Here is a 13,736-nt window from a genome sequence, read left to right as displayed (position 1 = left end):
TCAATGTATTTATGTGTTTGTATTTGTGTATGTATGTATACATATATATGTGTATATATGTGTGTATATATGTAGATATATATATATATATACATATATATATATATATATATACATTTTTACTTGTTTATTTATTTATTTTTATTTATTTCTAATTTATTTTCTTTTTCCATGCTTTATTCTTGTCTTATTTCTGTGTCGTCTCTCTCCACAGAGGACTTACTGTTTGTTTCCCCTCTTGTTTCGGTCCTGTGTAAGTGTTGTTCTCCCCGCTGTCCTGTGCTGTGTCGTTTGGTCTGTTTGTATGTTTTGTTGGTGAACACTTGTATTACACCATAAAATAAAAATAAATAAAAAAAATTCAGTTGGCTTATAACTTTTAAAATAGAAAGGTGCTGATGGAATGGCTCACTACAAGCACAAGTAACACTGTGGTTTGAATGTTTATGTTAAAGTGGATCTATTATTAACATCTGATATTAAATGGAATTATATGTGTGAAATGAATCATTGAATATAATCTGTCTCCAAAATGTGTGTAGGCATTGGTTTCACTACAGGTCTGCACATTGTCTCACCAAATTTGTTTTTATAGATCTAAACTATTGCCCCATTTTGTGCATATGTAATGATTATAAATGAAGATGTCTTACTTTTCCACAGTTTTCTGCCATCATGCACTATGTTCACTTTGTCTATGTCTTGTGCTGGTGTCCTTAACAGAAATCATTTTCCATTTTTCTCCCATTATTTCAGTCTTTTGCTTGATAGACTACATAAGATCATCGCCACAGGCTCAGTGTTCATCACGTGACTCATTCTACTACTTACCGTCGAAGCCGTCCATGACTTGTCCATGACCATACCTTTCAGACTGCTTTGTTGTCTGTCTGACTCTGGAAATTACTACTGTCACACACACATCAGCTCAACTCAAATATACAGTTCAAATCACAGCTTAATACTCATTATAATTCAACTTTAATCATGATGTTCTATCCAGACCATATTCACTTCAATTAGAGCTTTTGGTCTACTTCTTTTGTTGCATTGTAAGGTGTCCTTAAAGTCCCTTAAAATGTATTATTATTATCATCAATAATGAGCAGTTATCATTAATTGTAAGTGTGGGTTTTGTGAGTGTGTGGTATTATTTTGTGCATAAACAAACCACACTTTATTTATGATGTTTAATTAATTTACCAGAAAAATAGCAACAAATGATACTCTTCACCTCACAGACAACAGAGTATTTGCATTGTCCACTGTGCATTATACAGTCCAGTTGTCTTCTGATCGAAGGGTTTGTCCAAAGCTGATATGATCTGTTCTTCCAGTTCCGTGGAACATCATATCCTGTCTTTTCAAGCTGCAAAATGGCGATACAATTGCAAATAATTCACCTTTCAATTAAGGTGTTCTTTTCCTGTATTTCCTGTATAAGAACTAAACCAAATCAAGGAGGTTCATATACAGTGACACCATTTTTAATTTAATTATCTAATAGTGATATAAAAAAGTCTTTGACAACTTGTCAACAGACTGTCAGACTCTAAAACAAATGAGCCAATAACTTAACTTCTAAACCCAACAGAGCCAACTTGGGAAACTCCACACTACTTTCCAGAAGTAGTGCCTGTGAAATTAGCTCTGTTGTGGTTAATGAGGTCATAAGTCTTTATTCTATCAGGTCTGAAACAGACTCTTAGGTGGGAGCTTGTGGTTCTTTGGTGAGGAACCGTTGAATGTCTCTTTGCAGCTCATTGTTGCGTTTTTGGGCTTCATCCCGGCTGCGCTCTGCATTTTTCAGGCAGATCTCTAGAGCAGCTTTACGGCGGCGCTCTGTTTCCAGAGCACACTGGAGCTCAGCCACCATTGCTTTCAGCTCCTCGTTCTCCTGCTGCAGACTGCAAGAGACAGCGAGAGTTAGAGAGGGTGCAGATGTACAGGATCCAAAGAGGCTACTCCATCTATTCTGAAAACAATTCATGTACTGGTGCTCATCGGTGCGAAACACAACATTTTGTTGAGTTACACTGCAAGTTACTTTGACAAATAAAGAGTGCTTGAATTTATTTTTATCTTACAGCTATGTAGGATGAAATTATTTCTAGTACTTCCAGCACAAATCAACAAGTTTTCAAGTGGAATATTCCGGATTCTAATGCAGTGATTGTCTTTTATTCCGTCATGTACTCTCCACAGTTTAACAAAAATTATGCTGGAGGATCAACATTTTTTAAGGATAAGAAATGACATATAACATATTGCTGCAGTGTAGGATTAAAGTAAGCTCAGGGCTTTGTAAAAAGGTAAATCTATCTTTAAAGTCCTAATCCGTCATGTTTCAAACAACTTCCTCAAGTGAAATGACAAATTTTGTTACCATGGTCATAGAGTGTAAAAAGCATGGCTGCTTAAAGGGTCTAATAAAGAGAATTGCATGATGGGAGTGTTTTGGGTGTTTGAGCCATACTAAGGACCAAAAACCAGAAAATCATGACCTCTGCTGCCTCACATTTCACTCTACCTCTCACATTTCCTTCACTTAATGGAAATGCAGATTGATGGAGGTCACGCCTGGGTCACTAGGTTTCTGTAGCACTTGCACTTAAAAAAAACCTTTCAAGACTTTTAGGTTAAGCTGTAGTTTTGAAGAAAGATGGATGAAGGTGTCAGTCAGGTTGGTGAGGGAACACTTTGAGTTAGTAATGAATCTGACACCGTGACTATTCTGCGGAGCTCACCTGTCAACGAGCTGCTGACCCTCTTTCTTCTCTTCAGGTTTGCTGTTGACCTGCTGATCTGGACTCTTCACCGTCAGGGTCTCTACACTCTTTTGATGAGTCAGGACTTGAGCAGGCTGGGAATCACTCTCAGGTTTTTGGGAGGTAGCAGCGGTGCATCCTGTGTTATCGCTTCCTCTGCGGGCCGTGGACCTATCTTCTCCCTTTTTGGTGCCCATCAGAGACCCTCCGAACAATGACCCTGTGTTCCGAAGGTCCAGGATTTTAAAAATGTCCTCTGACAATGTCCCACTCTTCTCCTCTATAGGTTCCTGGATGCGACTCCACCGGTTAAGGGCGTCAGCCTTCGCCGCCATCCCAGTGAGGGGGCAGTTGAAGGTGGGTAGGGTCTGGGTGCGTTTGCGGGGGCTTCCGGCGAAGTCGTCTGCAGAAGGTGAGATGGGATCCTGTTGGTTGTTTGGGGGGTCGTCTTTTTCTGGACTGTCATTGTCTTCCTCCTCTTCTGGAGACTCGGACAGAGAGGCATCACCCATCTGAAAGAAACAGATAACTGAAGATGAATTACAGATAGAAAAGTCTTTTATGTACAAATGTCAAAGCATTATATTCAAATTAAAGATTAGGCTTTTTTTATTAAATCATAAACAATCAGTGGGATTTGAGACTTTAATTTTGTTTTAATATGACAACATTTTCTCCTGAATATCTTATCGGTGAGACACAATGCTGTTGCCTGTTAGGGGAATATTTGAGAAACTCTGTACAGTCCCTACTCTTGGCTATTCAACAGTCCAACACATAAAACTGTGTAAAATGGAGAACTGTTTGAGAGCCAGGCTAGCTGTTTACCCCTGGCTCCAGTCCTGGTTCCTGGTTTTTATCTGGTTTCTGGCTGCTGGTTTAATGTGATGTTCTCATTTTATGCTCTGCAAGGACACTATCAAATATATCTCCCAAAATGTCATACTAGAGTCCGACTGATAATACCGGTTGACCGATATATCAATATATCACATATATCTTGGTATCAGCCTATATGTTGTCCAATATGTACCAATATATTTTTATTTTTTAACTTTACGTAGGCAGCATTTTCTCTGTGTTTGATCCTTTTTAAATATATACGTACAAATGTTTCCCAGTGAAGTTTACATTTCATGTGTTTATGTACATTTCTGTATATATAAACCAATGTATCCATATTGGAATTTTTTTATTCCCTAATATCAGTATCAGCAGCAGCTCCAAAAATCCAGTATCGGCCCTATGTCATACTATTTCTTTAAAAAAGGGGGCCAATTTCTTGTAGCTGCTTAAAGCAACTTTCAAAAACTTTGCTATTTTGTCAAAAGCAAATAACTGTTTCTGACTGTGGTGTGTAAAATTAGATAGATTTTGCCAACATTGTTTTCTATATATCTAGGTCTCACACTGGATACCTGACAACTTTGTCCTACTAATTCTAACTGTTTCAGAGATTTTGGTGTGTGGTCTTTTTTTCACTGGACACTGCCATGTCCTCTGTTACATTCTGGTGCTACCCCTGTGTAACACCACAACATGTTTGTCCTAAAAACAGGACACGTTATTAACGTTTTCGACTGATCGTACCTCTGCGGACTCCCAGCCTACAAAGCTTCGAGGAGCGTTCTTCTGGGACTCTGCTTTCTTTGAGGGAGGGGACGGAATCACGTCTTTGGAGAGAGGAAAGAGAGTCTCATGCTGTCTGATCATCACTGTCATCAGCTTCTGGATCTGAGGAGTCGCTGTGAAGACGAAACAAACCGAAACTGTCATCTTTTCATGATCAAAACGTCTTATCTTTGTGTTCTTATTCTTATTTTTGATTAGATCTTAAAGCTAGTTTTATTCTTTTTTCTTCTTTTTCCAGTTATTTTGTACAGCGGATGTAGACATGTGTCAGTAGAAGCAGCATTACTAAGATGTTTGGTAAAGTTCATGGGGCACATACTGTTGCACAACATGTTCCATCCCTTATATTACAAAGGTAACTAAGGGAGACAAACCATAACTTCTGAGGTTGTTTTCCATTAAGCTTATTTAATTTAATTAAAAATAGTCTCTAAAAATGAGAAGGATGTAGTCATTTCACAGTATTGCCAAATGTTATTGCTTAATAAGATTAGTAATCGCACATAGTCTGGCTTCAGGGGTGGTCCTACATAGTGAACGACAGAGTTTCATAATGATTAGCCTGTTTTGGACCAAAATGTCATTCACATTCTTATAAAGTCAAGATCATATTTTTAGCTCTTCCAAAAAAGAAAGAATAACCACCAGAGGGATGTTTGCCAGCCCTCTATGAGCTACAGATCAGTTGTTTCTGGATACACTGGTGATGTGTTCTTACCCTTCATCACAGAGATAGGGTCTTCTATCTGAGGTTTGAGCAGGTTGATCCCCATCACTGTCGCTAGGTTCTCTACATTCATCTTATTGATTTTGGAGTGTTGCTGCACCTCAAACAAGAACCTGCAGAACAAAAAGACAAGATTATTCCAGTTAACACGCAAAAGACAAGTGGAAGCTGATCTGAGTACAGTGTTTTGCCAATTTTATGTATTTGGCATACAAGGTTAATCAGAATCTTATCGCATATGTAGAGTAGCAAGTTTTGCTCAAGGACATCATCTTTCCAAACCACATAAACCATATTTTCTGGAATATCCCATAATGCTTTGATGCTTTGTGCTCACCGGCAGACATAACTGAGAAGGTTGTAGTTGGTTCTGGGGAGAAGGGCGATCTGTTTCTCCAACAAACCCATGCCCTGAGAGGACACAACACATAAGCAAAAGATTAAAGGACATGCAAAGCTCCTTACAGAACTTCTCTAAATGTGCACACAAACACAGTGTGTATTCATACAGTGTGGATGATCAGACATGTTTTAGGCTGATAAAAGTAATGCACCTCTGAACTACTGGCATCCATGAGGTTGGTGCAGTCCAGGAAGTCTTGGTACTGAGTCCAGGGCACCACAGGCTCTGGCAGCTCACGCAGATACAGCTTGAGCAGAGATGCCACCGTGTGGACATCTGTGTCACTGCAGGTGATGACACAATAACCAACAAGCATCCATTTATTGTACAGCTGACATTTAAACCTTCAACACACAATCCCCACAAGCCCAGTGTTTCCGTTTAGTGCATGAAGCCAGTTTTGGTTGATGTACAGACTTGTTTTGTATTTTTTATTTAAAACAGTTTGCTTTGAGTGTCCATGAGCAAAGAGGTTTTTTAAAGTTTAGTAGTGAGAATTACTCTTGTATCAACAAATGAAGACACAGTCCTCTTCAATTTCATTTATCTTGGACTTTTTGATCCTTGTTTTGTATGTTCAGCAGGCCTCGATTCAATCCTAGCTGTTTGAACCCTGCCAAAAATACCACTAAAACCACTAAATCCTTCTTGTATTTTTAAACCTTTAGCCTGAAAATTAACATAATGGGTCCTTGAGTAGCCCTTACTGTCTCTACCATTAAAGTTAGACAAACATGTCAGGTTTAATGGATAGACAGTGCTCTGGCAGTGCTTGTGATGTTGAGTAAAACAGACATCCTCCTGTGTGCCTGCCAGAACAGGATGTGGTATCGTCTTCAGCTCTGAGTAGAGAGTAATCTATCAGCCTTTCTGCATCTCTCTCAGTTCTCCGCGCTTTCTCAGAGAGAAAAAAAGCTGATGCTGTTGACTGATTGAGGTTAAGGCATTTTTCTCCTTATATAGTGCTGATCTTCTTAGGTTTATACATTTACCTGTACAGAAGTGTAAAATGATTTCTAAGGACATTTTTGGTGTTTTTAATTGTTTATGAGATATGTGACTGCATTTATGTGCTGATTAAACCACTCTATAACCCCTTTATACTGAGTATTTATTACTTGTATGTCAATAATCCTATGTCATACCACATACTGAACAGAAGTCATGTGTTGGTGTGTGTTACCTTGGGAAGGAAGGCCTCTCTCCTGCATCGAAGGCATCTCTGAACTGCTTGACGGCGTTGTCCTGACCAGGGAGGCGGAAGATGCCCTCCTCATCCAGTCCATGTTCTTTTAAATATTCAACACACTTCTGCACCAGGATCGGCACCATGCGAGGCCCAAAGCGTTGCTCGTACGTCACTATGTCATTGAGACTCTTTCCAAATACTGCAGGAACACAGAGAAATAAAACATGTTGGAGCAGCAATGTCCATGCAATAGAATAGGAGGACATTTTATACTTTCAGCACCATTTTTTAAATATCTTGTACATATTAGAGTACATTACATATTCTGGTGGTGACTGGACTTAAAACAAGATGGGAAGATATTTTACTTTTTATATTAAGATACTGTTACATCATGTACTGTACTATGTGATCATCTATGAGGTATAGCTATAATCTAGATGAACTTTCCTGATGGTGCACTTCATGTATTGTATACAATGTATGACTAATTCAAACTATAGTTCTTCACTGAGCTGTCATTTTAAATCAGATGATTGTAATATGGCATATTTTAAATTTTTTATAAATTATTTCCGTTTTGGGGGTTAAATGGGCAAAAATTGGGGAAAAAATAACAAACAAATAATTCTGGTTTAAGGTTTTACTGGACCTCCGCTTGTGTGCACTCCGATGCCCCTGCGCAGAGCTCTGACCCAATCATCCATGTCACTCTGAGAGTTTGCCATGAACACATAAGGACATCGCTCTCTGTCTCCTGTTGTATCTGCAAAATAAATATGAAAAAAAGTGTCTTATTACAACAAAATTTTTAACTAGTACAGACAAACCTGGGACAAAATGTGACTTGCAGAGAAGTTTGTGATTTCTATCAGTTTGTGTTCGTTTCTACCTCCCACAGACATGCCTGGTTTCATGCGGGCGCCACTACAAAGGCATGTGCAACCCATTTTTGGAAGGGGCCCATAATTTAAAAAAAACTGGCATACAGGAAATGCTTTTATACTGTAGCATTTAAAGAAGAACGAGTAAAACAAAAGGCTATGAAATGAGGAAGAGAGAAATGAAAAGAATTTACCTTATTATAATTGTAATGGCAGTGGACAGTATAATTAGCATGTGGCTTGTGGGTTGGCTGCAATGTGAATTGTTAAATCTAAAAGTTGCTCTTGTCTACACATTGAAATGTTATTTAGTAAGACAGTGAACCCAAAGTTACATCCAATTTATGTGCATGCCAAAACAATGGAAGCTTGTTTGGAGAAAAGCATCTGGCAAAAGAATATAATGTACACAGCAACAGCTTTGCATACATTCACAGCACTGATATATCACTACACTAAATCATCTGAAGCTGAATAGCTCTGCTTGTTTCTGGATGCAGTTAGTATTGTTGGCTTAAACTTACGTGGTATGATCTCAAACAGGTGCTTCCCTGGGTCATCGGGGTTTGGTGGGAGTTCATTGACTTTACTGAACCGTAGCTGGATGACTCCCTGGAGACCAAGAAACAGGGGCACAAACACACATAGAAGTATACACATATTAGTATACTGTCATCAGAGGTCCTTCATGTTAAATACCAACCACTAGTATTTAGAATCAATCACAAACCACAACACAGCATTGTCTTCTCAGAGTTATCAGAGAATCTGCAGCATCTTTGCTTTGTCAGGGCTGCTACAGTATCATCAACGGAAAATCAGCTAACTCACAGTCAGCAGTTTCCTTTTTATTGTGGCAATGATTGCACACACAGGAAGACGCAAGAAAAAGCTCACTACTGATCTATTATTATTAATTTGGTTTATGGACCACTCATGTTCTATGAATGCATTGTTTATATTACAGCATGTACTGTGATGTGCAGCCCACTACCTATCTTCCCCATTCACCTCCCACTCCTGTTCCTAAACTCAGTTTAAAAGTGGAAATGACCATTGAATTGATTCTGTGTACTGTGAACTACATATCCACAAATTAGAGGATGTGTGGTGGTGGTGGGCTGCTTTGATGGGAATATGGTTATTTTATGACATTTTCATTCCTGCTCCTCCTTCCTGTTTCACTACTACTCACCACTAAAGAAAGGGAGAACAATTAACACATCTGGGAGTATGAGGTGACCTTAACAAGCTCAGCTCATGATACAAGTTATGAGAAGTACACTGAACAGGCTGTTCATTGTCCTCCTGAGGAGGAATTTAATACATTATAACATACTGTATATACATACATAGATCATGATAGATAGATAGATAGATCGATAGATCGATCGATCGATCGATCGATCGATCGATCGATAGATAGATAGATAGATAGATAGATAGATAGATAGATAGATAGATAGATAGATAGATAGATAGATAGACACTGCAGTCTACATATCGAACAGCTCTCCCTCATAGACAGTTATAATAAGCCAGTAAAGGTTTTTGCTTTTACAAAAACACTCACATTGACAGGACAGCAGATGCTTGTGAGGCTTCAGTGATCATTCATCTTGTTTTGTTTACAGGAAATGTGCAAAGTTAGCCACACAGCTAGTGTTTGTGGTGTTGATTGGAAATGATAAATGACACAGTTCTATGAACTGATCTATAAGTACTCTTGTCATTTAAATAAATAAAAAACTAACTTTATACTACTAAATGTATAAACTAATTTTGTCTGTTTGTAAAGTCTTCTCTCATCAAAAAATTACAAAGTTGTTTTATTTTAAATACATCCGTATAAGGGTCTGAATTGCTTTAGATACGGAGTAATGTGCACATGTGTTTTATGCCAACAAAGGGGTTTCTGTTAACAAAGTATACATAGTAAACATAATTACATTGATGAGGGTTAGAATAAACTATAATCCCAGTGTCCTACCTGGACGGTGGTCTCCTTGTCATCTTTGTGGTAGGTCAGAGTGCTTCCTCTCAACACAAAGTAGCGTTGCTGCCAGTTCTTGACTAAAGACCTCTGCTGTTTCTTCAGCCAGCCAGCCTTCAGCGGCCTCTCCATGGACCTGGGGGAGCGCGGCGAGCCCGGGCCTGAGCCTCCCTCTCCAGGTATCACACTCCTGGAACGTGCTGCCCAGCACCACAAGAAAGAGGTTGTTAAAAATGTCAAACAATCCCCACAGTGCTGTGTCACAGCCGGAGCAGAGAAACATTGCCAAAACATCAGGACTACTCAACTGCAGCAGAGAACTTCCTCTTTTGAATATGAATATGCATCAGCCTGTCAAAGTTTAGAGATCTATTTTCGTTCCCCCCCCCTTTAACATTTCAGGGTGAAAGGAAACCACTCGTCTGACCAGAGCAGTTTCCTGTGGAGTGTGCATGAATACAGCTCTGATTGTTCTAAATATCACAGTAGTCTGCAATTGTCACACAATCCACTAGAAAGGTCGGAGATTATGTTTTGTGTAGGCTTAATTTAAACTGAAACTGACAGCAAACAGTCATCCTATTCTGAAGTTCTTGTATGAATGTCATACTTAACTGATACTCGTATTCTAAAACAGTTCTGTGACTGTAAGCACCGATGCTGAGGAGTTTAAATGGGGTGATGAAAGAACAGAGGCAGAGGTGTACGTGGCCCAGCGGAGACAGAGTCAGATGGAGGCAGGCCGAGCAACACACTGGGTGGTTTGACTGCAGAGATATCTGGATTGAGATTGATCTCAGTTGCTCAGTTGTTCTTAAATTCACTGTGTCTTGTTAAGCAAGATGATAGAGGAGAAGAGAAGAAGAAGGGCAACGCTGAAGTAAACAGGAAGCTACCACATCATTTCTGGAGGGCAAGGGACACTTTGAGGGTCCCCACCTAGAAGCTTGAAAGTGCTTTGGTCTAATTTTAATAGCATCATCCTCCCTTGATAAGTGGAAAGTTAAAGTGCTCTTCAGATACCCTGAGCCCACACACAGTGGCCGATGTCACACCACACCCTCAACTGACAAACATTCAGCTCTTTTAAACTTGCCACAATTTGTGATCACTTCCACAAATGCATGACATATGTCTCTGGTTTGATATCCTAAAATGTGTCCATTAATGATCTTTAGAGGTGTAGCTAGGTTTTTATTTATTTGAAAAGAGCCAGGCTAGCTGTTTTGTTTTTTAAACAAAAAAGACATGTTATAAACTGAAAGATTTTGAGCTTTTGGACCGAGCCAAGTTAGCTGTTTGCTCTCTTTCTCTGTCCAGTCTTTATGCTAAACCCACACACTGGCTACTGTAGCTTCATAGTTAATGGACAAGTTTGATACCTTGAGAGCTAGCTTTTATATGATAAGAAACAGTCCAGCAAATATCAACCCGAAGAAAAAAACAAAACAACATTTTTATACTTAGATTTTTGTAACTGATTAAACAAACAAGATAACAAATGTTGGTGTTGGTGGGTTTTTTTAACCTTTGCACAGAGCCAGGCTAGCATGTAGTCTTTATGCTCAGCCAGCTAATAATAATACGAGACCTCCAAAGCTAGCTAATTAACACATCGTAAGACATGGTCCAGAAAATATCAACCCAAAGAAAAAAAAAACAACTTGTCATTTTTTCCACTTCCTTTTTTGTAACTAATTAAACTAACAAAATAACAAATGTTAATGAGCTTTAGAGGTGCTAGTGTCATTTTGAGCGTTCAGACAAGCTAGCTGTTTCCTCACTTTGGCACTGTCTAGTCTTTATGCAAAGCCAGCTACTGGCCACTTTAACTTAATCGTTAATGGAAAAACATAAAAAAGCTAGCTAATTAATGCATTATAAGAAATAATCCAGCATATATCTGTCCAAAGTAGAACTTTTTTTTTTTACATTTTTACACTTTTTTTGATTAAACAAACAAGCCGTTTCTTCTCTTTTTCTCAGTGGCTACTGTAGCTTCATATGGACAAATACGAGACCTCCAAAGCTAGCTAATACATGATAAGAAATAGTCCGGCATATATCCATCCAAAGGAAAATAAAACAGCTTGAAATTTTTACACTTCCATTTTGTAACCAGTCAAACAATTAGTGAGCTTTAGAGGTGCTGGTTGAATTTTTTTTAACCTCTGGATGGAGCCATGTTAGCTGTTTCCAGGCTTTATAACTGGCTGCAAGCTATAGCTTCAGATTTCCAGGACAGACATGAAAGTGGTATCAATGTTCTCATTGATTCTTGCAACTAAGTGAATGCATCCTGCAAAGTAATCCTGCAAAAGCAACAAGTGAATTGAGTTCTTCTATGAGAAGCAGTCAGTGTTATCTATCACAATCACTCTTGTAGAATTTGTGTCTTTTCAAGTTTTTGTGAAAAGTCAAACACTTCATAGGCACATACACAGACACACACACAGACACACACACACACACACACACACACACACACACACTCACATGCATAGGCACAGTTGCACATACTACTAAGTCAGAGCTCTGCAGAAATGGAGGTCTTGCCTCACTTTCCTGCTAAAAAGTCTGCATCACCCCAGTCCTAGGGTGAAAAACTGTCATGTTACATAAACAACAATACAAAACAATCACAAGGTGGTTACCAGCTGGCAGGAAGACATGCTGTCATACTCTTATACATCTATGGTCATACTTAAGTAAGAACATGCCAAGAATAGTGACTTACAGTTAGGTGAAGCAGTTTCATGAAGCAGACAGAATAAATGCTCTGTAGGCAGATACTTCCTTCAATTGTGCTCAACACTCCACTACCACTGATTGCAAAAAATGATTAGCTCTGCAAGCAAAATGGTACATCATGTGAACAAGAGCAGGACTGTACTGCTGTCCATGCATGTGTGCTAATCTCATTTAGAATGTTGTAATTATTGTGCCATTTAAGCGTGAGGGGAAACAAAGCATGTTGCTGCACTGATTCTACCCAATGCAAAACTCTGGTAAAGACAGAATTAGCAAGTCTAGACCACCATACAGTAAGTCTGAAATAGATGGCTGCACATAGTTTTGCACACATGCACACAGAGCAAGGATGATCATCCTCTCATTACAACCGCCAAGGGTTCATTTGAAATATTCAAAGTATATCTTAATATAGTAAGTTCATGACATAACAGTGATTTGGTGTCAAAAAATTGTCTGAAACCAACTCTGGTCACCGCAATCCAGTGGGCAACCACTATCATCATTATCACTGAGGAAAAAGGTGTGAGTGTAGAGATGTATTTTCTCATAATAAAACCATTTTAATTGAACTAATATGGTAGTACTTCAATGATATAAACATATCCAAAACAACATGTTCTCAAATATTTGGACTCTTTACAAATTCTGGTTTTATGTCAAATGAGGAATTGTAGTTCATTTTACACCCTTTAGATGACAGCATGTCAAAGCTCTGTATCCTTGCTGCAGTCAGTGAACGCAGCACGGCCACTAACTTACCTATTCGAGCTGTCTCAGCCTTGAAGGTGCTGAAGTCCCAGTTGCGAGGTAGTTTCAGAGACATTGTCCTTAATTCATAGCACAGGTCAGTGTATCATCTCACACAAACACTCGACCGGAGCACGTACACAAAACACACACACACACAAACACACAAACACGCACAGTGATACACACTCACACACAGCTACACACACTAGAGGTATCGCAGATCACACTTCCTACTTCCTGTGTGTTAATCTTTCTTCTTCTTTTTTTTCAGCCCTAAAAAACGCGTCTCCTCATGTTGCCTTTACTTCCATGTTCAAACTTGTTCTTTTCATATAAATGGCTTCCAGGCTGATTTACTGACGTTGCTCTGGGGTTTTATATGCTAGGGAGTTTTCAAATGACTAATGGTCCCTTGTGTCGCAAAAAAAAAGAAAAAAAAGGGTGTCTTAAAGGAAATGGTTTACACCTCTTGGTTTGACTTCTTCAGTTAGTAAGTTGCTTCAGAGTTGAGACAGCATCAACACACACAAGTAAGGAGAAAGTCATTGATACAGGCAAAGATGTGCTGTGAGATGAAAGGTATCAACAACTAACGGCAGAGTACACTCACAGCAATGTTTCATTATCCTTAAAAAT

At 38.9% G+C, this 13,736-nt stretch overlaps 1 protein-coding gene across 2 annotated transcripts; it reads right to left on the bottom strand.

Annotated features, from left to right (window-relative positions):
* Positions 1 to 1,133: 1,133 nt before the first annotated feature.
* On the bottom strand, positions 1,134 to 13,404 carry arhgap25 (Rho GTPase activating protein 25). Of its 2 annotated transcripts, XM_053324724.1 has the most exons (11): positions 13,110 to 13,404; positions 9,594 to 9,796; positions 8,128 to 8,215; positions 7,372 to 7,485; positions 6,714 to 6,918; positions 5,682 to 5,814; positions 5,465 to 5,538; positions 5,119 to 5,240; positions 4,359 to 4,513; positions 2,748 to 3,280; positions 1,134 to 1,907 (listed from the first exon to the last, which is right to left on the bottom strand). In XM_053324724.1, exons 1-11 carry the CDS (start codon positions 13,171 to 13,173, stop codon positions 1,706 to 1,708), a joined length of 1,893 nt encoding a protein of 630 aa, XP_053180699.1. In that variant the 5' UTR covers positions 13,174 to 13,404; the 3' UTR covers positions 1,134 to 1,705. The 2 variants fall into 2 exon arrangements, with proteins under 2 accessions (XP_053180699.1, XP_053180698.1); XM_053324723.1 differs by lacking the exon at positions 13,110 to 13,404 and having other exon boundaries at positions 9,594 to 9,914.
* Positions 13,405 to 13,736: the final 332 nt, after the last annotated feature.

The sequence above is a fragment of the Scomber japonicus genome, chromosome 9 (genome assembly GCF_027409825.1).
Source record: "Scomber japonicus isolate fScoJap1 chromosome 9, fScoJap1.pri, whole genome shotgun sequence".
In the NCBI taxonomy this organism is placed as follows: Eukaryota; Metazoa; Chordata; class Actinopteri; order Scombriformes; family Scombridae; genus Scomber; species Scomber japonicus.
Note: the sequence above shows the minus strand (reverse complement) of the source record. Positions and strands in the feature narration are given on the sequence as shown.

What these genes read in the sequence shown, in the direction of transcription:
- arhgap25 (XM_053324723.1), bottom strand. Translation starts at nt 9,890, where the DNA reads ATGTTTTGGCAATGTTTCTCTGCTCCGGCTGTGACACAGCACTGTGGG. An exon ending in ACAAGGAGACCACCGTCCAG is followed by an intron (nt 8,216 to 9,593) that starts GTAGGACACTGG and finishes CTTGGTCTCCAG; the next exon opens with GGAGTCATCCAGCTACGGTT. An exon ending in TAGGCTGGGAGTCCGCAGAG is followed by an intron (nt 3,281 to 4,358) that starts GTACGATCAGTC and finishes TGTTTCTTTCAG; the next exon opens with ATGGGTGATGCCTCTCTGTC.